General features: G+C 46.9%; 2 protein-coding genes across 2 annotated transcripts; both read left to right on the top strand.

The window, feature by feature from the left end:
* Nucleotides 1–2014: 2014 nt before the first annotated feature.
* Nucleotides 2015–22420, top strand: LOC137908733 (seizure 6-like protein). The gene is made up of 17 exons (XM_068753155.1): nucleotides 2015–2087; nucleotides 12380–12823; nucleotides 13012–13151; nucleotides 13658–13853; nucleotides 14341–14526; nucleotides 14844–15015; nucleotides 15499–15665; nucleotides 16291–16485; nucleotides 16672–16810; nucleotides 17842–18038; nucleotides 19717–19911; nucleotides 20071–20262; nucleotides 20510–20704; nucleotides 21321–21356; nucleotides 21569–21683; nucleotides 22018–22129; nucleotides 22217–22420. Exons 1-17 carry the CDS (start codon nucleotides 2015–2017, stop codon nucleotides 22244–22246), a joined length of 2784 nt encoding a protein of 927 aa, XP_068609256.1. The 3' UTR covers nucleotides 22247–22420.
* A 1868-nt stretch (nucleotides 22421–24288) lies between these two features.
* Nucleotides 24289–26207, top strand: LOC137908905 (polyubiquitin-B). Its single transcript, XM_068753331.1, has 2 exons — nucleotides 24289–24406; nucleotides 25240–26207. Exon 2 carries the CDS (start codon nucleotides 25247–25249, stop codon nucleotides 25934–25936), a length of 690 nt encoding a protein of 229 aa, XP_068609432.1. The 5' UTR covers nucleotides 24289–24406; nucleotides 25240–25246; the 3' UTR covers nucleotides 25937–26207.
* Nucleotides 26208–27339: the final 1132 nt, after the last annotated feature.

Raw genomic sequence — 27339 nt, 5'->3', positions numbered from 1 at the left:
ATGTATCTGAAAAGAAAACGCACAACCGCAGTGTGAGAACCAGGAGCAACAGGGAGGAAGTGGGGAGATAAAAGAGAGGAGATTGGGATAAAATGGAAGAGGAGGAGGGATAAGATGCAGGGAGGATGAGCGGGGATGAGGACGGATGGCACTGCCACTGAGCTGGGAGGGGGGAGGCTGATCTGTCACAGAAGTAACGACATCTCTTCTGCTCCAGAGGCTGTTGTCTTTATTCTGTGGCTATCAGCGATGGAGGAGACGCTGCTAACACACAGGGCTGCACAGAAATGTAGAAAATCAGGTAGTTGCATCTCAGCGATTCTGTCTCGGGGCGAGAAGCGTGGCAGGACAGTAGCTGCCTCATGCTCAGGATATTCTGAATATATACCCTGCAGGGCAAATTAGTTGCTCTGATTAAAACTTATTTTCACAGACCTCTGCAAAACAACGGCGTTTGACTTTGCCGTTAATAATGAGGTATGCTCAGCATTGTTGCTGGAACATTGTTACCTTCAGGCAGCAGGAAGTGACTAATAAACATTTGCTCTAAAGTCCATGCGGCAGTATTTTTTACTGCGAGGACACATCAGACGCCCTTACATAGGCCGCTTTACAACACATGCACACTCTGCTGGTTGCACACCAGTGGTGGATCAGCTCTAGCCCCGTTTCATCCACCCACCTGAATCAATTCTCTGATTTTGAAACTCAACCCTCATGAACATTTGATATCACATTCTAGCAATACCCCAGTATATATTGATCAGGAGGACAGCTGCTGTTCTCAAAACTATTTCATTATTTTGAACATTGTCACTGTGGGTGGGTTTTTTTTCTGACTCTAAAGCGCCGTGTTAAAACTGATTGCCACAGTGAAGTGCAACTAATAAAATAAGTATACCCATACTGGCCATCTTATTGGTAATTGGGTATAATCATTATAAATAAATACACAGGGAATCTGATTGATTTTTACTTCATGTAGTCTGTGCTAAAGTTAATTAGCCAGCTGGGTAACGTATTTGTTCATCTCATTAAGCAAACAGGCGAACCACTCTAACTACATTTTAATTGCTTTAGTCGAATCAATTTGTAACGTGCAAGATTCAAGATTCAATTGCAGGAAAAACGATCAGCTAAAAATGAAGTCAAATAACGTGAACATCATCTTGTGATAGTGAGAATGATGATTGAGAATTAAATTAAATAAATTGACCAGATGAAATTAAAATGGTTCCGTGAATATGCCCCCCCCCCCCCCCCCCCCCCCCCCCCTCATGGTGTAGGACCGCCACTGAATGCAGCTACTTCCAGATTAACCACCATGGATGTAAATCCACCCTGAGGACACCCGTCCCTCGTCCACCCAGGAAACCTACACGGGACAGTGTTCAGTTTCTCTCGCCATCTTACGCAAAGTGTGTCCTGATCTTCTGAAATCCACGCGGACAAGTGAAAGTTTAATTTTGCGCGTGGAGGAAGGAAGACTGATAGAGAGAGTATCTTACTGAGAGAGAGAGAGAGAGAGAGAGACTGATAGAGAGAGTATCTGACTGAGTGAGAGATAGAGAGACTGATAGAGAGAGTATCTGACTGAGTGAGAGAGAGAGAGACTGATAGAGAGAGTATCTGACTGAGTGAGAGAGAGAGAGACTGATAGAGAGAGTATCTGACTGAGAGTGAGAGAGAGAGACTGATAGAGAGAGGTATCTGACTGAGAGTGAGAGAGAGAGAGGCTGATAGAGAGAGTATCTGACTGAGAGAGAGAGAGACTGATAGAAAGAGTATCTGACTGAGAGAGAGAGAGACTGATAGAGAGAGTATCTGACTGAGTGAGTGAGAGAGAGAGAGAGAGAGAGAGAGAGGAGAAAAGGAGGCGCTCCTTGCAGTGAGGAGGATGCTGCGCTGACACGCGGACCGCCGGAACTCTTTGATCCAGCTCAAATCTGAGCGCAGACCAGCAGAACCGGAACGCGTCTCCCTCCTCTCCTCTGGACCGGCTCCTCCTGTCGCCATGCCGCCGCTCCGCGTCACCGTCCCCGCGGCGCTGTGGATCGGGCTGCTGTGGAGCGGCGTCTCAGCAGGAGGTACAGCCTCGTTTGAGTCCTGTTGTTCTCCTTTCTGCGTCTATTTCATTAAACGCCTCCTCTCGTTTCGGAGGAAAGGAGGAGAAAGAGAGGAGCCGCGTGTTAAGTCAATAAACGCTGTCGCCGGCTATTTTGCAGCTTCCAACCATTTTGGCTGCGCAGGCATCCTGATGAGAGAGTCGGCGTGGACCGGAGCCCACTCGTGTGCGTGGGAGCCTCCATCAGTAGTGGAGAGAGAGAGAGTCACGCACGGAGCGGGGGACGTGGGGGGACGTGGGGGGGGGGGGGGATTCCTCCACCTCCCAGCGTCAGCAGGGAAATTAGGAAGCAGGATGTCAATAAAGTTGTCTCCCAAAATATGCGTAATAGAACAGTTATAAGCTCTGTCGTCATCCCCGTGACGGGCCCATCGGCTAGTTTCATTCAATTCGGATTCTTTAAAATTAGCGTAGTTGTTTTTCCAAATCTTAAATCTTAGCTGAACTGATCACCATGGATGTGCGTGCGTACGTGCGTGCGTGTGTGCGTGTGGGGTTGTTTGTCCTTTGCGTGGCCCCGTGATGCGCTGGCGACGCGTCCGGAGTGTAGCCCGCCTCTCACTAATGCGGAGATGCAGTGTCACAGACCAGCCTTTGCGACTGTGTGCTCACGTGCGCGTGAAGATAGGCCGGATCAGTGCGTGCTCTCGTTTCTCGGGGTGAGTCAGGCGCCCCCCGGGGGGGGGGGGGCGCCGGCTGCAGCTTGCATCCGGGGAGCAACACGAGTCCTTCGGAGGAGCCGTTTGGTCCAGATTCTCCTCCTCAAGAACTCTTGTAGCTCGTCTTTCTCCTCTCATCACATCACCTCCTCCCTTTGTGAGTGAGGGGGGGGGGGGGGGGGGGGGAGAGACAGGGGGGTTGTTTGGAACGGTTGACTGACTCTGGCCTTATTATGCGGCTGCATCCTCAGGCAGCAAACCTTTCAATAAGCCTCAAACAGAGAGCGTAAAGTCTGAGACGAGATGAGGCTGCGTCGAGGAGGAGGTCTGCGTTTGGTATTCGTGCTCCTCACACGAGTGCAGCTGCTGTTTTCTTTTTTAATTTTTTTATTCTAACGATATCCCACGTTGTTTCGGTTTATGAAATGTTTCTCAGGTTTCTGCTGCTACAGTTTCAAAAAGTCAAGACCGATCTTTTTCTGACGGTGTTCCGGTTGAACGCAACAGAACGCAAACTTTACGCTCTTTAAGTCTTCATCTCATTAATATGCAGACGTTTAGCGTGCTTTGTGTCATTTTTTTGTGTGTGTGTGGTTCAGACACTCGTCGGACGCGTGATTTGGTGAAGGAGAGGAGCATGATGGGGATTGGAGATGAGACTTTGAATTTGCGGGACGCAACAGGTCGGAGGAGGCGTTTTACTCGAGCGCCGCTGGCAGGAGAGCGCAGATCCGGTGGTGTTGCTCCGTCTGCCATGGTTTGGAAGCCATTCCCTGACTTCACGCGTTTGGCGCCGGCGGCCATGCTCGTTCTGTTGTAAATCTGTAAAGCGATCGATGCTAAGCTAAGTTAGCTTCTGGTAGCTTCAGAGAAATAAAAACAAGCCAATTCTTTTCTTCCAGAAAAGGGAAACGTCTCCTCTCTCCACGACTTCTCTATATTTAACGTGTGACGCCACAGCCGTACTCTGAGAGGGCATCCGACGCGCTCAGCGATGAACGACGAGGGCATCCGACGCGCTCAGCGGATGAACGACGAATTTACGACCCAAAGAGAGATTTGACGCGCTTGTCGGGGAATAAAGTGACAATTTGGATTTTCAGTCTGACTGCGTTACAGACACACAATCTCATCACGACGCTCCCCTTGTCAAACTCGCTCAGAGCAGATTGGCACAATGGAGAGTGTGTGTGTGTGTGTGTGTGTGTGTGCGTGCAGCCAAGCCTTTCAGAAGGTTAATATTTCAGTTCCCATTTGCCTCGAAGCTAAGCGCCTCCCACTTTCTATCTGAGTCTGATACGGGAATCCTACTGAGCTGGTCCTGTTGACGACAAACAAGCGTCTGCATGCGATAATCCACGCCACACGAAGCTCGCCGATAGTCTCAGCGTCTGTCTCCCTCTGGTTCCTCTACTCGAGCAAGTCTGAGAGAGCTGCAGAGAAGAGCAGAGCATTGTGGGATGCTTGGGTGGTTTTTTGGCTCCAGTCATGGCTGCGGGGGGGGGGGGGATTGATTGATTGATTCCTGCCCGTGAGCTTCGTAGAAACGTCGGATAGATTTAAAGCTTCCTGCTGGGCGACGGCTGCCGGTCACGGAGGACAAGTTGTCAGATTGATCCACAGAAGATTGCTTCTCAGAAAAGCTGTCTTTGGTTTTTAAAGCTGGGACTGAGAGCGAGCTCAGTTGTGCTGAGTCCGGGCTTCAGACTGAATTCATTGAGTCAGATGTTGACGGGAAAGCAGGAACCCTGCTGAGCCTCGCATCGGTTTATTTTTGCCGTGTTTTACACATTGATTCCGCCGCCCATGCGGAAAGCTAAGATTTGCAGAGAATCCGCTGCAGTCAGCACGCAGGCCCTGTTTAAACCGTCCATGCCTCGCCGTTTACAGACCATAATTCCACTCATGGCAGCTCCGACGGCTGGTTTAACAGTACATAACAACAAAATCAGCATCTTTTCCCGGCATTTCTCATTTCGCCTTCGTTCGCTGACACGTCAGAGCCTGCAGAAGGAAGTCATGACGAAACGTAACGCGAATGAAACACTTTGTCTTTGAACGTTTCAGAATCACAGGCGGGTGGATTTCCAACCCCCCCCCGGCCCATCATTACATCATCAAAGTTCTGAAGGAGTGCTGTTGTTAGGGCTGCATGCATAAATTAGGAATAATAATTCTATATGTATTTGCTCTCGGCAGGACGTCTGTGATTTAGGAATCTGCTGCCAGAACTATTTATAGAAACTTTGAAACTGCAGATCGACAAAGCTGTCACACGTTCCCTGAGCGTGCAGCAGAAAATGTATGACGCCGTCTGTACCAGAACATATTATATCAAGACGTAACGGTCGGCTGGGCAACCACCAGAGTGGACTTTTAATTCTGCATAGATCTCTGAATGCTCTGCCGGTTTGATACCTCAATCACAGCCTGTGAATTTAGAATCACCTCAAAAAATTACCCAAAGTACTTTAGAAGCATTAAGTTTGTGTTTTCTTTTGTAATCCTTATTTAACTTCCGCTTGATTTAAGCGAGCATTAGCCTCACGGCCGCCGCTAAAAGCTTTCCCTCTCGGCGAGGAGACGCATCTACCTTTTGTTTTATTCATGGCTTAAAAGCACGGAGCTCAACTTGCTCCGACGGACCCTCCGACATGGAGGTCGCGGATCTGCACGGATTAAAAAGCGCCCCCCCCCCTCCCCCCCAGACGATAAGAAGATGAGCAACTAGCCTCCAGCTAGACAGGCCTCCAGCCACGCGCTGAAATCACGCACATCTCAGCTAGCACATTTGTGAACGTCCACATTTAATGAGGAGGATAGAAGCGAGTGACCTAACCCTAACCCCCCCAACCCTGACCCCCCCCAACCCTACCCATAACCCCGTCCTCCCATCATCACCGCTGATCAAAGCAACACTGAACACACACAATGATCCAAACGAAGACGTGTCTCATGAAAGATTATGGGTCTGTGGAGGGTTAGCTCTCTCTCTTTCCTCTGGCATCGACTGGCATCACTTTCTTCCATCGCTGCCCCCCCCCCCCCTCTCCTCTCCCCCCCCCCCTTCAGCCCTCCCTGCTGTTAACTGGAGGCATGCTGGAGTGTGATGAGAGTTTCAATGACTTGTGGCTGCGAGTTCACTCACACGCCGATGATTCTGCTCGGCCAAGCAGCTAACACACACGCACACATGCACACACACACGCACACGCACAGACACACACACACACACACATTAGTATTACTGCTGCATACTTGTTAGAAACTGTACTCAGACTCTAACCCCTAATCCTAACCTTTACCAATACAAAGTCTGACATTTCCACTTAATCCGGTCCTAATCTCTGCCCCAAACCCACATCGAGCGCCGAAACCGCCCCGAAAGAATTTAAAATGTTCTGACGCGGGAATATTTTCCTCTTCCTTCTTTCTTTTTGAGGACATTTAATCCCCACGAGGATTAAGTGTTGCCACATAAGACGAAGCGTCCCAACACTGCTTAGAGCCGTCTCTACTTTCCTCTGCATTCGCTCGTCCTGCGTCATCATCAAATCACCCTCCTCCTCCTCCTCCCCCTCCTCATACCATGAGATGCTCTCACTCAACGTCGCGACCATTCCCTCAGCTGGTTGCCATGACAAACATATTTATTAAGCACAAATGCGATGCGTTCAGTCATCACAGGAGGCGGTGACGGTCGATGATGTCCTTCCGTGAGCTTCGGCAGAATTAAATTTAACAAGCTTCTCCTCAAGTGTGATTGAGGAGCCCACCGAGGGCCTGTTATCATCTGCAGGAGGTCGCCCTGGAAACGAGGTCATGCTTGTCTGTCTGCTAGTTTGTCAGCAGGATCACGCAAAAACTTGTGTACGAGTGGGACGGGAGGTCTTGGTCGATGTTTCGATGCTTCGCATCTCAGGCCTCTTGGAAATCCCTTCGCCGAGTTATTTTTCAGTGTCAAAAACAAGTCTGTCTTGGGTCCATGAAATTTCCCTGAGCTCCAAACATGACTCAAACGCTGCGTAACATTTTAAAAGCGGCTGCTTCTGGGGGTGAATCCCGCCGGTCGAGGCCATAAAAAGCGCATTTAGCCGCTGATGGATGAAATTAGCGTCTCCTAGAATAAAACTTTGCCGTCGTTGTTCTACAATCCATCTGGGGAAACAAGTTTGTGTTGTGGAGCAACAGGAGTGTTCGCTCATTAATCAGCCCAGGGGTGCCCAGGGGAAGGCGTCGAGGCGGTTGCATGAGTCAGAGCGCGGCAGCGATCACTGGAAACGGGAGGTGGAAGTAAGGAGGAAGGATGAATTTTGAGATGGAAGGGGGGGAGAAGAAATCCCAGCTGCTCCTGCAAGGCGGGCGATGATGGAGGAGAGGGTGGATGAGGCGACGAATCAGAGGTGTGAAGGAAGAGGAGATCACAGACGCCGCCATCTGCCCGTCGGAGCTGGGCATGGCCGGCTGCAGGAACACCTGCTTCTGGCAGCAGCTGAGCTTCGATCGGAGAGCATCGTATTTATTTTTTTTAGCCTTAATCTAAAATCAGAGCGGATTCCTAACAGCTGTGGAAGGAGCCAGGACAGAAACACGGCATCTTAAAAACACCATTTTTACATGTCTTCTTATAGATTCACCTTTTTTTAAGGTACTTAAATATGAAACAATAAGATATTTATGTGATGTCAAACAGGAAGATTCCCAAAATGCAGCCGTGACCTCAGACGGAAGCGACTCATTATTTGTTTTTGTTGCTGCTTTTTCAATCAGCCATGTTTAATTCATTAACTTTAAAATGACTGCCTGGAAACGCCTCTCTTCTGCATCATTAATTGAAGGATATTATTTAAACCTTAAACTCAGTTTTGTGTTATTTAATTTAACAGCCATTGTTGTTGATGCTCCGTCTCAACGGAAGCGTGAATTACATGGATGTTAAATGAGCGTGTCGGGAAATGTGAGCCGGAGACAAGCCGATTCTTCATTTGCTCCGAGGTCGATCGCTGATCTGCTGTCAGGTTATTCCGCTCGCTAACCCGCAGCGTGTGTGTGTGTGTGTGTGTGTTGGCACCTCTCACACAGGAAATCATTAAATGTAAAGAATGGCCAATCGAGTTTGGCCATTAGTGGACGTTCCAAAATGAGGACGATCCCAAACAGAGCTCAAAGTCCATTGAAGCTCGGTTCCAGAAGCCGTCTGAAGCGGGTCATTCCTGAGCCGCAGACCAGAATCCAGTGGAAGACGTCTCGGTTGCAGCAGGTAAATCTCGTGACCTGGAGATCACTTTCAGTTCCGCTCATCTGCTGGAACATGAAGAAGAGCCCAAACTCCCTTCTGAGCCCGTGTTTCACCAGAATTAGAGCAGCTGGCCTCTTCTTCAGAGACCCGGGATGGTGAAACCCGCGTTTCACCATCGAGAGAGGAACAGTTTGCTGCATGTCGGCGCTTTGTTTTCTTTGGAGTGTCTTCTAGACATCGTTTGAGACAATCCTTTGTCCTTAATTGGTCTCCAGTGTTTACACACATTTGCATTCACTCTGCTTTTGTTTTGTTCTCATCCCAATTAGCTTATTTATAGCAGGAGGGTCATCATCATACTTTAATGAGAGGATACAGATAGATAATCAGGATTGTTGTGAGCTCTGTATCTGAAGCGCGGCCTCGGCTTCGGGGTCGCTGAACCCAAATATCTCAGCGAGCACCTCCAAGCGTTTGTCAAACTCCATCTTTAATGTTTGGGAAATGTCTCGTTAAGTCCTTCGTGAAATGCAGAGCCCGCTGAACATATTGTTTCATTAAATTTCTGTCGCGTATCGGAAAAATGTGCTGACAGTTCCCATAACGTTGCTGCTACCTGAGTAATTTAGTTCATTGTCAGGTGAATAATTAAAACCCAGATGTTATCGAGTCCATTAAAACGCAGATTGTGTTTAGAGCAAATGTCCAACATGGCAGTTTTTAAGATTAATGTGCATCGTTTAGTCCTGGGGAGACAACGGTACATGTGTTGATGCTATAAGCGATTTCTTTATCTCTCGCTAGCGTGGCGGATTCATTTTGATTTATTCCGCAGCGTTCTTAAAAAAGAGACTTGTCACACGTTTGCACGGATAAGACGAGTAATCTAATGAAAAGATGACGAAGAGGAGGAAAACAAACATCTTTTAAAACCTTGCTGCGCCTTCGGGGGATGCATCCTGATTCTGCGTCGTCTGATCGTACAAAGTCGAGTCATTTAAACGCCGTGGAGTTTGCGGTTTCAGCGCCTTCAGTCAGAGAGGAGGAAGGATGATCGGTGAAATCACCCACCGCTTGTTTTCATCCAAACCAAACGAAAGCAGCGAGACAAGCCGATGCAGGCGTGGTGTCCAGAACGCTTGCAGTTCAGAATCCAGGCTTCCTGAGACAGAAATGCTGAGTCACCCCCCCGGATCCGGTCCTTTCCCTTCGCCTGGAGCAGACACCAAAGGTCCGTCGTACCCCACCGAGGGGTACGCTGCTCTGAAGAGGAACCCTTTGTTCGGGAACGGCCTTCATGTCTGCTGTTTCAAAGGACGGCAGAAGACGCGGCGTGGCGACTCCCCCCCCCCCCCCCCCCCCCAGGGTGCGGCGGTACCTGCGTAGCCTCCCCATCACAAAGATCGGATGAAAGGGGCCGCTTGGCGCTCTCTGACAAGGGTTTGTAGAAAGTATCAGCAATAATACAGTAAATCCGGGACATCAGGGGAGTTTCTGAGCAGCTTATTGATTCTGAGTCTCCGAGCAGCAGCAACAACAGGAAATCACCGCTGGACCGGCATTCCTGAGGACGTCCGTCTCTCTGGAGTGTTTATCTAACAGACATCGGAAAAGGAAGAGGAAACGGCGAGAAAAGCATTTTTTTTTCTTCTAACAGGATGTTGTGTCCGTCGTTTGTGCTCATTGAAGAAGTTTAAAAATAGCTCATGAATAAATCCGTCATTAGCTGAAGAGTTTCAAATAATCAATCTGAAGTCGCCTCGTCCCACTGAAGGGGTGGTCACATGACAAGAAGAGGTTATCACCCTCTGTAATGGAAAAAAAAAAGGTGTGTTCGGGATTATGTTTCCACATTTTGGAACATTTCGTTCATTCATTTTGCATTTTAAAATGCAAACAATCACCTTGGAGGCCTCAAATTTGGGGTCAAAATTGTGCTTTCAATAGAAAATAATTTCCAGATTGATCGTGACTGTTGGGATGCTAACATCAAAAGCCGTGACACACACACACGCACACACACACACACACACACAATATGTACTCTACATTATTTAGTGTTTCATAAATAGAGATATTCGCTTGTGATGCCAGTCTGGGACTTTGGGATTGTTTGAACTTCCTGACTACACAGGAAATGGGGTAAATTAAAAAACGCATTCTGTTTGATTGGTGCTGGTTTGTTATCAGATGGACGATTGAAGCCATGAATATTAGATGCCACAAACTTCATCGAGCTCTTCGTTTCCTTTCCCATGTCCTGCTTCTCATTCTCCGTCTCGCTGAGGAGTCCGGGCGGTGGCCGCCTGTTAGCGGCCGCTTGCCGCCTGGCGTCTACCTGCTTCTCTCAAACGACAAGGTGGCTGCGTGTTCATTTGAAACGGAGCCAGTGCTGTGAAAGAGAGATGGAGCAGAATTCAATAGTCGTCCGTGACTGCAGACCAGCGTTGCCATTCCGACGCAATCAATGTCGAAAAGGCTTCAGCGGCGCCTGCCATCAATGAGGATCGGCTCCTGCGTGCGTTTGTGCGTGTGTGAGGCGGAAAGCGCATCTTTTTGTTTCCTTTGTTGCTCTCTTTAATTTGTATTCTAGGAGTCTTTGTCAGAGCCGAGACTGGCAGCAACTGTATCTGGAATACATTCCCTGTCTGCCATGTCCGTTCTCCATGGAGACTCACTGTGCTAAGCACACACACACACACACACACACACACACACGACTCGGCTGTCTGAATTGTGTACAGCTGCCAGTTTCTGGCTGCAATAACAAGTCAGGTTACGTTTCAGCTGCAGGAATATCTGATCTGATCTGATATGATCTGCAAACAGCAATAACAGCCAAATTAGTCAAAACAAAAGGAGATCCATTTGGTTAGTCCAGTCTGAACATTGTAGTTTTATTCTAGTCAAAGAAGACCAAATGTAATTTAAGTCTTGTTATAATGAAATTTTTTCACGCCAAGGAGGTTGTGTTTTTGACGCAGTTTGATTTTGACGGTAGGTTGAGATGGTTCCCCTATGCCCAGCACTATAATGCTTACATTGCAACAGAATTATGATTTTTTTAACATTAGAAATTTGGTGATTATTTGTAGAATACTCCTTGGGAGTTATTGTCGCTTCTATTTCTTATATTTTATAATCGGATATTTAACCCCGCCGTGTCTCATGATGATTCTTTTCGTAGAAGAGATCCAGCTCTGAGTCACACTGTGTGGGAATAAATGGGATTTTCACTTCCGGAACCTGTAAAGCCCAAAATATGTCCTCCCACACAACTCCATTCAGCCGGGGAAAGACCCAGCATCCATCCTCACGGCACCGAAGTGCTACATTAAGCTAACCTTAAACTCATTTGTATTAACTTGGTTGATGTTTGATCAGAGTACAGATCCATCTCTTTACATCGGTTCTGATTGCAGTTGGCGGCTTGGCCAAATGTGTCACAGTCGGATGATCGGCGGGTTGGCGTCAGCGCTTTGAGCCCGAGTAGGAATCAAGTGATCCAGGAGTCTATTCACCTGCCATGAACACATAATTATCGGTGATTCATGCATTCAGAGGGTCGGGCTGCACACTTTGCTTCGCTTCATGTTCACCGTTGTTGGCCTCCATGCCATAAACGACTCCACCGGCTGTGGCGTTTGAATGATGAGTCGGATGGTAATCAGAACGGCGTTCAATCAGAGCCGATTGACTGACATTCAACCAGCCAACCAGCGTGCAGGAGGCGGCGCGCTGCTGGAGTCAATCTAGCAAAAAAATAGAATGAATGAAAGAGTTGATCATAAAAAACATCGGAAAAAGAAGCGTCGTAAAAACAGGAGCTAATTTAATGCTGCTTGGATCCGCACCAGGAACCGTAACCGGATTTTATAGAGGATAACATTCATGCTTGTGATTAAAGTTATTCTATTTTTTATTCTTCATACTAGTTTTTATTTTTTTTGCCTTCCATTCATAGTTTGTCGTCTTGCTGTGGTCGCATTTTATTTATTTTTAATTAATTTGGAAAACCTTTGAACCCCATCACGTGTATGAAAAGTGCTTTATAACTAAAGTTTATTGTTGTTATTACTGCTATTATCATTAAGATAATTCCCTAAGATTTGGGAATCCTGCCAGAAGCAGAATCACGTTAGCACACGAAGGCTCTCTACAAAGATTTAAATCGTTTAGAGAACACTTTAATATCTGATGCATTGATCTATTTAAACTATTTTGGTTTGATTTGCTTACTAACAGCTGATCAATAATAGATCTCACATTACATCCAACACACAGTGTCTGATAGATAGATCGCTCCTCTCCAGGCGACCTCCAGCTCTCAGAATTCATTCTCTTCTTGTTTCCCAGATCTAGACTTCCCCTCCGCTCCGGCTCCTGAGGTGACTCCGGGGAACACGAAGGAAAGCGACTCCAGATCCAGATCCTCCGGGGCGCTCGCTGGAGGTCTGTTGCAATCACCGATGACTCAAAACGGACCACACGCCTCCCAGAAGGGGGGCATCCTGCACCCCAATCTGCCCCAGAGCCTGCTCCCCCTTCTGGGCAGGGGACTCAGCGTCGGCTCCCTCCCTGGCAGTCGTTCCCCGGAGCATCAAAGCGGGGGATTGCCGATGAGGGTCAAACCCCCGGCGTCATCTGCGGCGTTCGGCTACGTCGGCGATCCGGCTGAGCCTCTGCCTACCGACACACACTCCCAGCTGCCTCGCACACAGACACACACATCTGAGCAGGAGGTGGACATCGCCACTCTTGGCATGGACACGGAGACGGAGACGGGAACACCTCCCTCAGGTATGAGGAGTCATCATTTAGTTTGCGTGGACGTTGTTCTGTACAGACGCCGGTGGCTTCAGAAAGAATAACTAATTCATGCAATTTACATTGTGTCGATTATTAGCGTCTAAAATGTGTTTTCTTTTGAAAAACGACCGGATTGTCTCCACCAGGGACCAACCGTTACTCCTGCTCTTCCTCCTCAGGCGTGCCGAGCTGCCTGGTAAACTTCTCTGAGCCGGAGGGATACATCGACTCGGCGGACGACCCGCCTCTGTCCGACGGCGCCTTCCTGCACTGCACCTACACGGTGACGGTGTACACCGGCTACGGGGTGGAGCTGCAGGTACACGTCTGCAGTACTCTGATTGTCTGAGTGACCAGGAGGATCTGATCTGGAACCAGGTTGAACTCTGTCCCCTTGTGGCTCGTGTTGGTACTGTGTTTGCTTGCGAATTCAAAAGGCTTCAGTAAATTCAAGTAACATTTACTCAAATACTTGTAGTACTACTTTTATTTTAATTTAGTACATCACAGAAAAGTCACAATACAATACAAAAAATACAATACACAATACAAAAAAATCTTTTTTTGTATTTTAAATTAAGAATTTGCTTGAAGAACACAAAAATATTAAAAATTACAAACTATTGGCTACAAACGTGCTTCCAACACCTTAAAAAAAGTTTTGCCTTCAAAGTAGTTTTGAATTTTTGTTTTTTAGTCTAAATTTTCACAAAAATATGTGACTTTTTTTACATTAATGTCAAAACTCATTCTTCAATTGTTAAGATTTCTTTAAAAGCCATCAACAGCTTTTTGAGACTGTCCTTTGTCCCCCTCTGCGTCCAGGTGAAGAGCGTGAACCTCTCGGAGGGAGAGCAGCTTTCCATCAGGGGTGCAGACGAACGAGGCGCCCTTCTCGTCCTGGCCAATCACACGCTGCTGGTGGAAGGTCAGGTGATCCACAGTCCCACCAACACCCTGTCCGTCTACTACCGCTCCACGCCGGATGGAACCGTGGGCGTCTTCCAGCTGCACTATCAGAGTGAGTCTCTCTGTTGGGGCTGGTTTCTACCTGTGCCGAGCCAGGTGTTCATGTTGGGTACCCACGAGTATGTGCAACAGTTCCTCCTCATGCTTTTAGCACGGCGGCTACACGGCAGACTTATTACCTCATGCAGCATGCAACATGCAGCGTAAATCAAATACATGTGAATTATTCATGGGGCATAAAGTGATGTTTGTACTCTGTTTTAATACTAATGAAATAATTAAAGCCCTTCTCATCTCATCACTTAGCACGGTGATTGAATCCGTCACGTGAATTAGCTGATTAGCACAGTGATTAATTGGCTCTCATCTCATCGGGGGGGCTGAAAATCTGTGAGTTTGTATATATATAGAGAGAGTGTGTGTGTGTGTGTGTGTGTGTGTGTGTGTTATTACGGCATCCAATAATGGATATGAAGAGGATTGAATAAAAGGGTTGAAACCCACCAGCTCATCGCGTTACTTCAAACTCACCTGTTCAGTCTTCAGGCTGAGCTGCTCGCTGCCGAAGAGGCCTCACTTTGGGGAGGTGGCCGTTCTGGACCTGCTCCCTGGAGGCACCGCCAGCTTTCACTGCCACATGGGTCACCACCTGCAAGGGGCGCCGCAGCTCACCTGCCTCAACGCCTCCCTGCCAGTGTGGAGCGGGAAAGTGCCCAGCTGCAGGGGTGAGCGCCGAACCAAAGACATTTTCAGTCATCGCAGTGTTTGTCTGGTCTTTTTGTCGCCACCTTTGTGGCATCAAAACCAGATATCTCGATGGAGACACTGGGCACGTTTACACCTCGTGTTTCTGTGAGGATTTCAGAACCCTAGGGCAGTTTGTTTTTCGTCATAACACAACATTTGAATTGTAAAGAATTAAAGATTCTTTGATCTCTGGCAGATTAGCTGAACTTTTATTGTCTTGTTCAGGTTTCCGGAAATATTTTTAGATTAATGTTCAAAGACTGTTTTCTGACGGTCCCACGGATCTTCTCTGCAGCTCTTTGTGGGGGGACCGTGAAGAACGCGACAGTCGGGAGGGTGCTGTCCCCGTCTCCGCACCATGGACCCAACGCCACCCAGGACCGCTCCTGTTCCTGGTCTCTGGAGGCCCCCAAGGACCAGAGGCTGCACCTCCACCTGGAGAGGCTGGCCTTGGGACCCACTGACAGGTAGGAGGACCAGTCTGTCAGCTGGATTGGGACATTTTAACCGTGTAAATTTAAATTAGGATCCAGATCAATCAATGTGAATTGTATTGGATTTTCTTTTTTATTACCATGACGGTAAGAAAGTGATCCCGCGTCCACACCTGAGCCTGATATGGATCCACTCCTCCTTGTCCTGAGGGCCAAACAAACATGATTGATCACCTGATCTCCTCCAACTCTCATTAGTGGCTGTACAAAAAACACAAATATCAAATGTGCACCATGTTTGTTTTTTTATGTTTACAAAGATTCAGCCAACTGAAAGGGGATTAAATGTTTACAGCGTGTTTCTGCTGCCCCCTATTGCCCAAAAAAAATCGGTTAATGCACGTTAAACACCATAAGGGGAATTTTTCAGTCAATTAAATTTCCAAACATTCCCGAAACCTGCTGGAACTTTTCATCCAAACTCTCTGAATGGCTGATGCCCGTCCGTCCCTGCAGGCTGGTGCTGTGGAGCGGGCTGGACGCCAGCTCGGTGGTGCTGTTCGACTCGGGGCGGGGCGGGCAGATACCGTTTGAGGGGGTCATCAGTGAGGGTCCGGCTGTGCGGATCCAGTTCATCACCGATCAGCCCAACCAGAACACGGGCTTCAACATCCGCTACGAAGGTACCGACGCTCTTCTCCATTTTAATCTGGCACAATAATAAAATACACTTATTGTTTTATATCTATAATTACAGTATAATCTTGTAAACAAACAAATGCTTCTGCTTACACGAAATGTGACCAAAGACGAAGTTGGCTTGGATGGTGAGGAAGTGGGCTGCTCATCCAACGTAATCTGGATTAAAGCTTTCTGGCAGGATGGAAATATCCTCTCCACACGCTTGTCCTCGCCGGAGAAGAGAAAAAGAAACTCATATTAGCCAGAGGAAACAGGATTTACAGATGATGTGTGATTACAGGTTGTTGTTTTTTTTTGAGGAAGAAGCTATCAATCATCTGTTTGTGGAAATTACACAGAATATTTCTCAGAAATGCATTTCCTAGTCAAAGCAGCTGCGTGGCGCAACATTAATGAGGCTCATTTGCCATTCAAGGTACAGAGCACCCCCCAAAAAAAATTGATTCACTCGTCATCTGGTCATGAGGACGGAACGCCAGGAGATCGACACCTCCTGAAGCCAAATAGATTTGAAAAGACATTATATATGAAGCCTGATTTCCCTTTTTGGGTCATGCCGTCCATGCTTTTGCGGTGGACTGAACTCGACCTCATCTCCTCCTCCAGCCTTTGAGCGCGGCCACTGCTACGAGCCGTACCTTCAGAACGGAAACTTCACGTCCTCTGACCCATCGTACGGGGTTGGAGCTGTGGTTCAGTTCACCTGTGACCCGGGCCACGCTCTAGAACAAGGCCCCCCCATTATTGAGTGCATCAGTGCGAGGGACCCATACTGGAATGACACAGAGCCGCTGTGCAAAGGTAAAAACCGAGGCAGGAATCAGTGCTGGGGATGAAAGTGCTGATGCTAGCAGATCTCCTTGTTTTATTCCTCGTCAAGAAAACGATAACTTACGTCTTAAAATGTCAAACTTCTCCTTTAAATCCACCGTGCTCGTTGCTTTTAGTCCCTTTGGGTGGTTTAACCTGTTTTACGGCGTTCTGCAGCTCAGTGTGGCGGTGACCTGGCCGGTCCAGGAGGCGTGATTCTGTCTCCAAACTGGCCAGAGTGGTACGGCGAGGGCGAGGACTGCAGCTGGAGGATCCACGTCGGGGAGGAAAAACGAGTGCTGCTCGACGTGCAACTGTGAGAAACGCGCAAACGCACTCATGAACAAATCAAAACCTCAGCTCCGATTCAGAGTTTGGCCTGACTGAGAAATGTTATCATTAGAAATGCATGCTGGGAGTTCTCAGGGAAGCGGCTCAGGGAGGGGTCCGAGCTGTTGCATTCAAAACGTGACAATGCAAGAGGTCGGCTGAGTTTTGAGCCGCCTAGTTTGACCTTTCTTTTGGATTCTGGCTTGGATTGAATATTTCCTGTCTTTCTTGCATACATGTATTTAAAGTTAGTCAGCTATACAGTATATCTTTTTTTGTTTGCAGACAAATCAGTGTCTGAATGGGTGCGTAAAGCATTCAGAAAGCACAGAGAAAATCTCTACGTCCTAAAAATGTCTTTCCTCCATGCTCGATAAACTACCACGTAGACGTTTGAAATTAAATTCAGGAAAAGTTAAAATAACCGTCATCAAAAGGAAGGAAACAGTGGAAAGCTAATAATTGTAGGTCAAGAAGAGAATTCTGAAATCAGGTTTCTCTTGTCTTTGTCTTGAGGCGTACCTCAAGGCCCAATCCTCGGACATTCACTGTTTCACATTCATATGTCAACCCCACATTACTTATTTATTGGATAAATTTATATTTAAGGTAGATTAAAGCCAGAGCCCATTTTTCACTTGTTCTACCAATAGTTGGCTGAAATACTATCCCTTACTTTACCATTTCTTTGTCCGTTTTATATTTTTCAATGTCCTTTACGTCTCAGGTTTAACTCGACTCATTGCAAGGACTAAACAAACTAGATTTACACACATCTCTGTTCTTGAAGTCAGCTCCCCGTTCAGCCAGCCGTGCGCTGTAACAAGTGTTTCAGGGACAGCAGAGCGTGACTGCGGTTGCAGAATGATAAACACTTTGCCCGCAGATGAAAGCAGCGTTTAGCCTTTGAGGTCATCTCGTCTCCGGGACGGTCGTCTGTCGGACGTGACTCAGCTCTGAGTCATCGTTCTGGTTCTGCGCTGATGCCGCCAGCTGAACTCTCTTCGTTGTCGTCAGGCTGAACATCAGCGACAGCGACATGTTGACCATCACTGACGGCGACGAGGTCACGACTCGCATCCTGGGGCGGTACGTCGGGGGAAGCGGCCCCTTCAAGCTCTCCTCCACCACCCCTGATCTTACCGTCACCTTTCACTCTGATCCAGCGGGCCTCGTCTTCGGAAAGGGCGAGGGCTTCATCATCAACTATATGGGTGAGAGTTTAACCCGCATGTATTGTCCTATTGCCACAAATACTAACTACAGCACCAAATAGGGATTAATCCACCGCTGCAAATAGTCCCAGCCAATGCACGCTTCTAATTCTGATGCTGCTGGAGCTCATTGTCCGGTTGGTGCTATTGGCTGAGTTCACAATGTCGCGACTGTGTAAGTCAAAGTCAGTCCTTGTAGAGCAGAAGATAAAATGTGATATTTCGGATTCCCTTTGTTCACGTAAGGAATTCGTCTCTGTTTTCAACTCTTTATGGTAAGTAACAACAAAAAAAGGGCATTATTTTGTTCCTTAGCGTTGAGGTGTTTGCCGAAGCCATCATTGAGACGCTGGCATTGTCTCGAGAAATCTATTTTATTCAAGAGACAAGTTGTAATTTGAATTGTGCCACAGTTTTCCAAGAGAAAAACAAACAGATTTTACAACTGAAAGAAAGTCACAGCTGGCCATAAAACCAAAACCGAAATAAAGGCACAGAATAAAACCCGCCGTACCCTTTAAATAGAACAAGCTAACTTTCCTCCAGCTTGGCTATTTGTTTTAATTGAGTCTTTTTCTCCTCAAGCTGCCGTCTCCATTTCTTATCCTCCCTTTGTTCTCTTCTTTCTATTCATCTTTCATCTCATTTCCCTCCGCCCTTATTCAATCACATCCCATTTGTCTCGCCGTCTCACAACTGCTGTCGTGTACACGCAGCTTTAACAAGCAGCCAAATGAGCTCACTTCCTCCTTTTTGCAGAGTTCCTGCACTCCGTCCCGTTTCCAAACCCATTTGGAATTGCACGCCGACCAATTTACTAGTCGCCGCGAACTCGCCGCCGTTTCCCAGAGGAGTAAATCAAGTCGACGCAGCACGAACACGTGGACGCTCTCTCTGCTGCGAATGAATTACCCACACATCCAGGCTGCTCTGAGAAGAAGTCAATAGAGAATGAATAATTGATCTGGGATCCTTAAGCTTACAAGCCCCGGTAGGCCTGTTATCCTGTACGGCGTGATGCGATGCTCCACGCTGCCCAACCGGTCATCAAATATGCATACGCACGCGCTGCCTCGTCCCAACTCGTGTATGAATAGAGAGAGAATGTAATAATGATTTTATTTTACATTTAAAGACCGTTCGTCTCAATTAATTTTAGGCATTTCCAGCCTTTCCTTCTAATTTTCCAGCTTTAGATTGCAAATCTAATTTTAGAGATTCCCTAAATGTGATTTTTGTTTGTTTGTTTGTTTGTTTGGAGCTGTCAAAAAGAAAGTCCGGACTCTTCACAAAATTTGGATCACGTTTTTTTATTTTAGAGCTGCAACGACTGAATAACAAGCATTTCATTTGGCGTTTGTTCTTGAGGCAGATCAACACTCTCGTCACACAAAACCGACAGGGTGCCGTTGTTTTGAACTGAAACCTGAATCTGCAGTCAAAGGCAAACCGTTCTTTCCAGATTAGAGGTGACATTCAAGCGCTTTCCAACGCAGACGACATCCATCATTCCGTCACACGGGCGAGCTCTCGCACGATAAGTCCATCAATCTTCTCGCAGTGAATATGAGCCTGCATCCCGCTTGAAAAAGACGTGTTTTTCATCTTGATCTTGTCTTGACCCCCCCCCCCGAAACACTCGTAATGGATGTATTAATTTTTCAACTTCTTGTCCCAGAGGTGTCCAGGAATGACTCCTGTCCCGACCTGCCCGAGATCCAGAATGGCTGGAAGACCATATCCCACATCGCACTGGTGCGAGGGGCTCGGATCACCTACCAGTGCGACCCTGGCTACGACCTGGTGGGGCGAGAGACCCTCGCCTGTCAGCTCGACCTCTCTTGGAGCACGCAGCCCCCGTTCTGTGAAAAGAGTCAGTCCCTCTGTTCTTTAAACCGTTACCGTCCACTGGCGTTAGCGTGTGCAGCCGTTGCTTCCTCGCTAATGTTAGTTTTGAAGCAGATCCGAATAATAAATTCTGACGTTACGATTGCATTTCCCGAACGTGAGATAATCCTCTCTGGTTTCACAGTCATGTACTGCTCAGATCCCGGTCACGTGGAGCACGCCACCAGGTCCCTGTCCGACCCAAAACTCTTGGTGGGAACGACCATACAGTACAGCTGCAACCCTGGCTTCGTCCTGCAGGGCGGCGCCACCATTACTTGCTACGGCCGCGAGCCGGGGACACCTGTGTGGACGTCTCGTCTCCCTCACTGTGCCTGTGGGTATCAGAAAGAAGTTTGCAGTTTCCTGCGATGCATATATGGAATGTTCGCGTTGGTCTGTCAGCCTGGATTTCAGATCCGTCATCAGACGGTTTCACGGTTAACTGACGACGAGAGGCTCGTCTCATTAGTGGGCTCGTCTTATTTTCCAACAAAAAATCATGCAAATGAGTCCTCGGGCCTCCTGGATGAGGGGGCGGAGATTACCCATGAGTCATGAGGCTTTCTTTTCTTTCTGTCAAGCTGAAGATTCTGTTTCCTGTGAAAACCCTGGTCTCCCTGACAACGGGTACCAAATCCTGTCCAAGAGGCTTTACTTGCCCGGCGAGACGCTCACCTTCGTCTGTTACCAAGGTTACGAGCTCATAGGAGAGGTTGCGATTAAATGCATCCTGGGAAGCCCGTCCTTTTGGAGCGGCCCACTCCCACTCTGCAGAGGTGAGGCGTTCGCAGGTGTTTTAACTTTTTTGATTGTTTGGAATGAAACGCTCCCTTATTTTCTGTAACGTGCGATTTATGCACATACACAATATATGCTTCTACGATATGATGCCGCTATGCATGCTAATGACAGTTCACTCCTACCCCCGCCCCCCCCAAAAAATGATTATCCATTCACAGCTAACCAAAGCATTAAAGCATTTAACCAAAGTTCATAAACACCGAAACAAAAGTGGAAGAGCGTTAAACAGTCTGTTTGCCTGATGTAACGTTAGCAGGAAGTCTGTCCTGCATAGCGTTCTAAGTAAATGCTTCGTTGTCATTGGCTACAGGGTGTCCGTTAGTTCCGAATTCCTTCAAGGAGGAGTTAGCGATAAATTCCTGACGATCAACAAACCCGTCTCTTGCATATTAACAACAGAAATGCTTTAATCGGTGCAGGCCAAGACCAGTTTTGGGCTCACACAGTCCCATCCGCAACATTAACCGCATGTTAGTAAGGCGCAGGAGCTAAAGGCTAACGTGTCCATCGTGCACTAACACAGAAACACAGCGAGCGTGATGTGAATGCTCCGATCCTCCGATGCACTGACAGGGTGATGATGTCTTGCAGCCTACCGAGACTGCTTTGACAACCACGCTTTGGAAGGTGAGTCTGCACGTGCTCGGCTGGTTTCCTAGACTCAAACCGAATAACAAGAAGCTCTGCTGCACCAACAAACATCCGCCTGCCGAGTTCGTGTTTGTCCGTCCACGTCCGTGTCCCCCCCTCCGCTCGCCTGCCGCATTCACCCGTGTTTGCCGAGCCGCAGCCGCTCTTCGTCGCCGATGCTCTCAGCTAACCCAACGGTCTGGTCTCAGTTGCAGAAGCGACGGCCGGCACCACCCTGGACGGAGGCAACATCGCGTTGGTCATCTTCGTCCTCGTTCTTCTTCTGTCTGTGTTGCTCGGAGGGGCTTACGTCTACACCACACGGTAAAACTGTTGTAAATCTGCACGGCGGTGTAGCGGTTAGTGCTGTCGGGTTCGAATCCTATCTGTGCGTAGTTTGTATGTTCATGTTGGGTTCTCTCCGGTTTCCACCCACTTCCCAAAAACATGCAATTTGTTTCCTCTAAATTATCTGCAGTGTGTGTGTGTGAGTGCGTGCCTGAATGGTTAACTCTGTGTGGCCCAGCGATGCGCTGGCGACGCATTCGGGGTGTGCCCCGCTTGGCGCCCATAGCAAGCCGGGACTCCCGTGATGCGCAAAGCGGAAGATGGATCGATGGATGAACCGCTGTCGTTGTTTCCCCCTCGTGTCCTTCAGGTGCCGCTATCACTCCAACTTAAGGCTTCCTCTGATCTACCCCCACCCTTACCAGCAGATCACCGTGGAGACGGAGTTTGACAACCCGCTCTATGAGACAGGAGGGGTGAGTGTCCACGCAATGCCACTACATCACATGCTGGACGTGTTGCTCTGATCGTGTCTCTTTTTGTCTTCCTCCTTCTCTGTCTTTCAAAAGGACTCTCGTGAATATGAAGTATCGATATGAGAAGCCACACTAAAGAGCGATCCGACGACTCCGTCCTGACTCCTCATCCTCTCCTCCCTGCTTCTCCGCCCAGGAGGAGGCGATGTAAATACTAATAGATGATGTCCAGCCCCTTCTGCCATGAGACGCAGCAACCGATCCTGTCCTCTCCTCCTTTTGGCGTGACGTCTTACGACTGGGTGACGGGAGACAGGAGAGAGGGGGGGGGGGGGGGGGGGGGGGAGGTAACCGGCGTCGAAGCTGGAGGCGGAGGACGGAGAGGAGAGACCCCAAAGATCATCCCAGAACATCCCCGAGAGAAGGTGGACATGAGGAAGACGTTAAGGAGGGCGCGGGAGACGGCACGGAATGTGGACGGAGGAGATTGAAGCTCTTTCTTGGATTTGAAATGTCACGGAAGGAGAGTTAAAGTTATAATCCTTAAGATATTCACCAAATCAAATATTACATTTGATTCATAATAGTCCTTTAACATATTGGAGTCAGTCGTCCTCTGCCTGCAGTTTCCTTCAAGGGTTTCTGACTCCAGCCGGTCCAGTTTTGGCTTTAGCTGTATTTAAGTGGTGTTTAAATCAAGGACCCGGGGGGGGGGTTCTGATGTCTTATTTTTCATGTGTATAGTTAGATCCATGACTGTCGTAGGCTGGCCTCAGAGTCCCCAGGTCCGGATCGGCTGCAGAACGAAAGGGAGATTAAGTTATTGCAGACGCGGAGGTCGTGCGTAGCATAGCATAGCATAGCTGTAGTTATAACTGACTGATCTTTGAGTCCGAGCTCTACCAACCCACCAGATGATGTATTTATTTTGATGTACTGTATATGTGATGTTTTATGCAGATTGATTACTGTACATTTTCATTATGAAAACACAAAATGTTAACAGTTTCCCTAAATAAATGGTAAAATTTGAATTAAAAAAAGTACAAAATACTGTCTCTATATCGACGTGTTCTGTTGAATTCTTCTGCGTCTTCTGGAGAAATTTACGCTACAGTTTATTATCTCACATTAATTGTCAGAAATGTTAAATTTGTCCATCAAAACAGTCCCTAATGATCACAGTCAGTCTAAGAAGAAGGATATTAGATAGTATCTGCTGTGTGTGTTTGTGTGGGAGCTGCACTGTTAGGTAGTTTAAGTTCATTTTGTGTGTTTATTTCAAAGGTTTATTTCAAAAAACTGAAAGCTGCAGTCTTGCAAATATTCCCTGATGGATGGAAGGCAAATCCTGCCCTGCGGCATTTCCATGCCCCCAACCTGTTTTAATATCCTAATGATTCCTTCTGCTGCCATCTTGAATGCTAATCAGAGGATGATGCTTCCTGCCACGACAGCAATTTCCAGAGGCTTTCTTGCTGTGGTTAATTCAACTGTTGGGACGCTTTTAAGCAGATGCTTGATGTTACTAGGCACTCTGAGGAGAGCCACCCACACAAGTTTAATGAACCAGAGGCATTGGCACAGCCAGGAGTACATTAGGCCTATGTTCATGTCTGCTTTAAGGAGTTTAGTCAGTGCTGTTACACACAGAGTGACTCGCAATGGCTGCAGCGACATAATGAGATCATTAATATCACAAGCAGCTAACAGCATGAGGCAGACCCGCACCACTGAGCCAGGAAACTTGTTGTATATACCAGTTCAAAATACAGTAAATATGTGTAGATAATAAAGAATAAACCACTGACTCCAATATCAGGTATTTAACTCAAGTTGCTCCATAAACAATTATTGGCTTTTTTTGTCTGTATTGTCTTTCAGAACTAATAAAATAACATCAACAATTTCAAACCCGAACCAAAAATTGCAAAATGCCTTTTAATTAGTGGATATATTTGGGCTGGGGGAGTATCATGTGCAAAAGTTTCAGTTGTAAAAGTATAAAAATATATTTTTCTTTTTTTTATATATATGCAAAAGAATGACCCAGGTATTTGTTACCAATTTTCCCTTTGATAGAAATGTTCTTTATAGTTAGTCGAAGGCGGAGCGATTTGTGTGCTGCATTTACACGCCCACATTCTATAGTTCCACCGGGTGTGATGGCGGAAGGATATTACGCTGGTTGTCTATAATAGCGCCCCGCTGCTCTTTGTCTGGCGTAAACCAGCGTATTCCAGCAGCGAGGGTTTTGTCGGGACTGAAAGGAACACTTTGCTTGTAAGTTTGGACCGTTTATCGCGTGTTTTCTTACCTTTGTGTTGAATGATGTCATTCATGTGTTTAATCGACTGAGATTTGTGTATCTGAACGAATTAATCGATAACTACGTCAACGTTTTAGTCGGTACTGCCCAACAAAAAAAGCTAGTCGGGCCCAGTCAAATGGACGGATGCTAAGATGTTAGCTTGCCCCGAAGTCACAGTCAAGCTTTTAAGTAATTCTTACCCAGTTGGTCGACATTGTTTAAACGGTCGACATTAATATTTTTGGGGGGTTATTTATAATTAACGAGCCCTAACCCATTTCTTCCTAAATGCGCTTTCTTAGGGAGCGTTAGCTTCATTAGCTCCCAGGCTATAAATATCTGTTAGCTAGCTAGTTGAGCTCATTAAACTTCAGTCTATTTATTTATTCTGGAAATGGAGATTATAAAATTGTTAACTAAACCCTCGACAATTATGTTTAGGGGCATTGTAGTTTATTAAATTGCAGGTAGTCGTTTTGCTCGGCGCCAGAAGCTAACTGCTAGAATTTAATGCTACGTCATTTGAAGCTGCGTCATTGGTTACAGGCCTTGTTGTTCGCAAGCTAACGAGGAATTTAGAGTGAATAACTTTGAGCCATTATAAAATGACATTTTGTCAGTTTTCTTGGCTTGTTTGAGCTGCAGTAGGGACTTTGAATAAACCGAAGAGACCAGATCTTCCTATTTTGACTGATTTAGAACCAGCAGGAATGTATTTGTTAAATACAAATAAAGCTTAGAGTCCTGTTAAATTAAGTACTTGAAAGGTACTGAGCTCAGTTGGTTTATTGAATTATTTCGACAGTGTCAAGATGCAGATCTTTGTGAAGACCCTGACTGGGAAGACCATCACCCTCGAGGTGGAACCCAGCGACACCATCGAGAACGTGAAGGCCAAGATCCAGGATAAGGAGGGCATCCCCCCCGACCAGCAGCGTTTGATCTTTGCTGGCAAGCAGCTCGAGGATGGCCGCACCCTGTCCGACTACAACATCCAGAAGGAGTCCACCCTCCATCTTGTTCTCCGTCTCAGAGGGGGAATGCAGATCTTTGTGAAGACCCTGACGGGAAAGACCATCACCCTGGAGGTGGAACCCAGCGACACCATCGAGAACGTGAAGGCCAAGATCCAGGATAAGGAGGGCATCCCCCCCGACCAGCAGCGTTTGATCTTCGCTGGCAAGCAGCTCGAAGATGGCCGCACCCTGTCCGACTACAACATCCAGAAGGAGTCCACCCTCCATCTTGTCCTCCGTCTCAGAGGGGGAATGCAGATCTTTGTGAAGACCCTGACGGGGAAGACCATCACCCTGGAGGTGGAACCCAGCGACACCATCGAGAACGTGAAGGCCAAGATCCAGGATAAGGAGGGCATCCCCCCCGACCAGCAGCGTTTGATCTTCGCTGGCAAGCAGCTTGAAGATGGCCGCACCCTGTCCGACTACAACATCCAGAAGGAGTCCACCCTCCATCTTGTTCTCCGTCTCAGAGGGGGAAACTAAACGGCTTTAAAAAGGCTTTTGCCACATGATTCCAGTATAAATTAAAGTTTAAGCTTTCCCGAAGTGTTATTGCTCTTCGATTAACTAATCTTTCGATTGCTGCGCTTGTTGGTTCCAGAAATTGGATCTTCATTTTGTTTGACTGAAGATGAGTTGACGTTGGCTGTGCTTGTGGTTAAATTCAGTGTTTGAGTCGATCGTAGGATGTCTACTGAAAATGTTTTGCTTGTTTGGAAATAATCAGAACTAATAAAATTACTCCTCCCTGTAATATGTTCTTTAACATTATTTATCTGAATGTGTTTTGATTGTTACTTTTGCTTTTACCTTCCGATTGTCAGCTTCGCCTTCATTAGTCCAGAGCTGGGGAAAACGTATTTGCTTCAGTAATGAGAGTTTTAAAATTTAAGATTATGAATTCACTATCTAAATACAAAATCGTTTTCTCTAATCGGTGGGGTCTCCAACCCGATCGGTAATCATTTCTCCATGTAGCGGCATCCTGTGGTTAGATCTTAATAATGATGCATTGGTTTTATACAGTGCTTTTGTAGCCCCGCCCCCCGGAAGGTGAAGCGTCAGGTGCTCGGACAGCGTTTGACCAAAATGGATAGAAACGTGTTCATTGGTAAAGCAGACAGAACTTCCCAGTGATTTCTCTCAGGTATTTTGCTGAGGATTATATACATATATATATATACACACTGTAATTGTGTGATTCAGTGAAGGATTTTTTTCACTCTGTTTTGATGTAGAATTAGCATCACTGCATGTACAGGAGTCAGAAAACAGTAATGGTACAAATTTCAGCTGAATACCAGCAACACTGAACTCTATGGACTCTGTTCTCGTCAAGCACGGTAAGAGTTAATTCGTACTTATACAGCCTAGAAGTGATGCTGCAACTATTTCTGATTGTATGCCAATAGTTTACTGAAGGAAATGTTAATGGAACTTACTAAATGTAAATTTACAGTTTACACTGGTCTAATCAATAATGCCGATGAACCCCAAGTCAGGTGCTAATAATTAGCTAATTAGTCAATTAAATGTAAAAATCCAAAGATTGTTCTTGGTTTAATTTAGATCCCATTAAATTTTGAGAACGATCTGGATAACAGCATTCCCTTTACTTAGAATGGAGGGTTTATCAAAAATCATATCTTGTAAAATATGCATTCAATGCGGAGGTCTGGGCTCTCCTTGCGCTTTTCTGGTTCCTAGTGTGATAGAGTTCAAAGAAATGAGGACAAAACGAACCACTAACAAGATATTTTTATTACATTTTCAGGGTTTAACATCCATAACGGGCGTAAATCACGCTCTACTATGCGTTTAATGCAGTTAGGAAATGACTGGTGCAACGAGCATCCTGTGGCTTTGATTACTTAACACTTGAATTC

This window comes from Brachionichthys hirsutus, chromosome 19, assembly GCF_040956055.1.
Source record: "Brachionichthys hirsutus isolate HB-005 chromosome 19, CSIRO-AGI_Bhir_v1, whole genome shotgun sequence".
Taxonomy (NCBI): Eukaryota; Metazoa; Chordata; class Actinopteri; order Lophiiformes; family Brachionichthyidae; genus Brachionichthys; species Brachionichthys hirsutus.
This window is presented reverse-complemented; position numbering and strand designations above follow the sequence as displayed.

Bases quoted from the DNA above. Each gene is read 5' to 3' on its own strand.
- LOC137908733 (XM_068753155.1), top strand. From the start codon at position 2,015: ATGCCGCCGCTCCGCGTCACCGTCCCCGCGGCGCTGTGGATCGGGCTG. The intron at 19,912-20,070 runs GTCAGTCCCTCT...CTGGTTTCACAG, and splicing joins GCCCCCGTTCTGTGAAAAGA to TCATGTACTGCTCAGATCCC. The intron at 20,263-20,509 runs GTGGGTATCAGA...CTTTCTGTCAAG, and splicing joins TCGTCTCCCTCACTGTGCCT to CTGAAGATTCTGTTTCCTGT.
- LOC137908905 (XM_068753331.1), top strand. From the start codon at position 25,247: ATGCAGATCTTTGTGAAGACCCTGACTGGGAAGACCATCACCCTCGAG.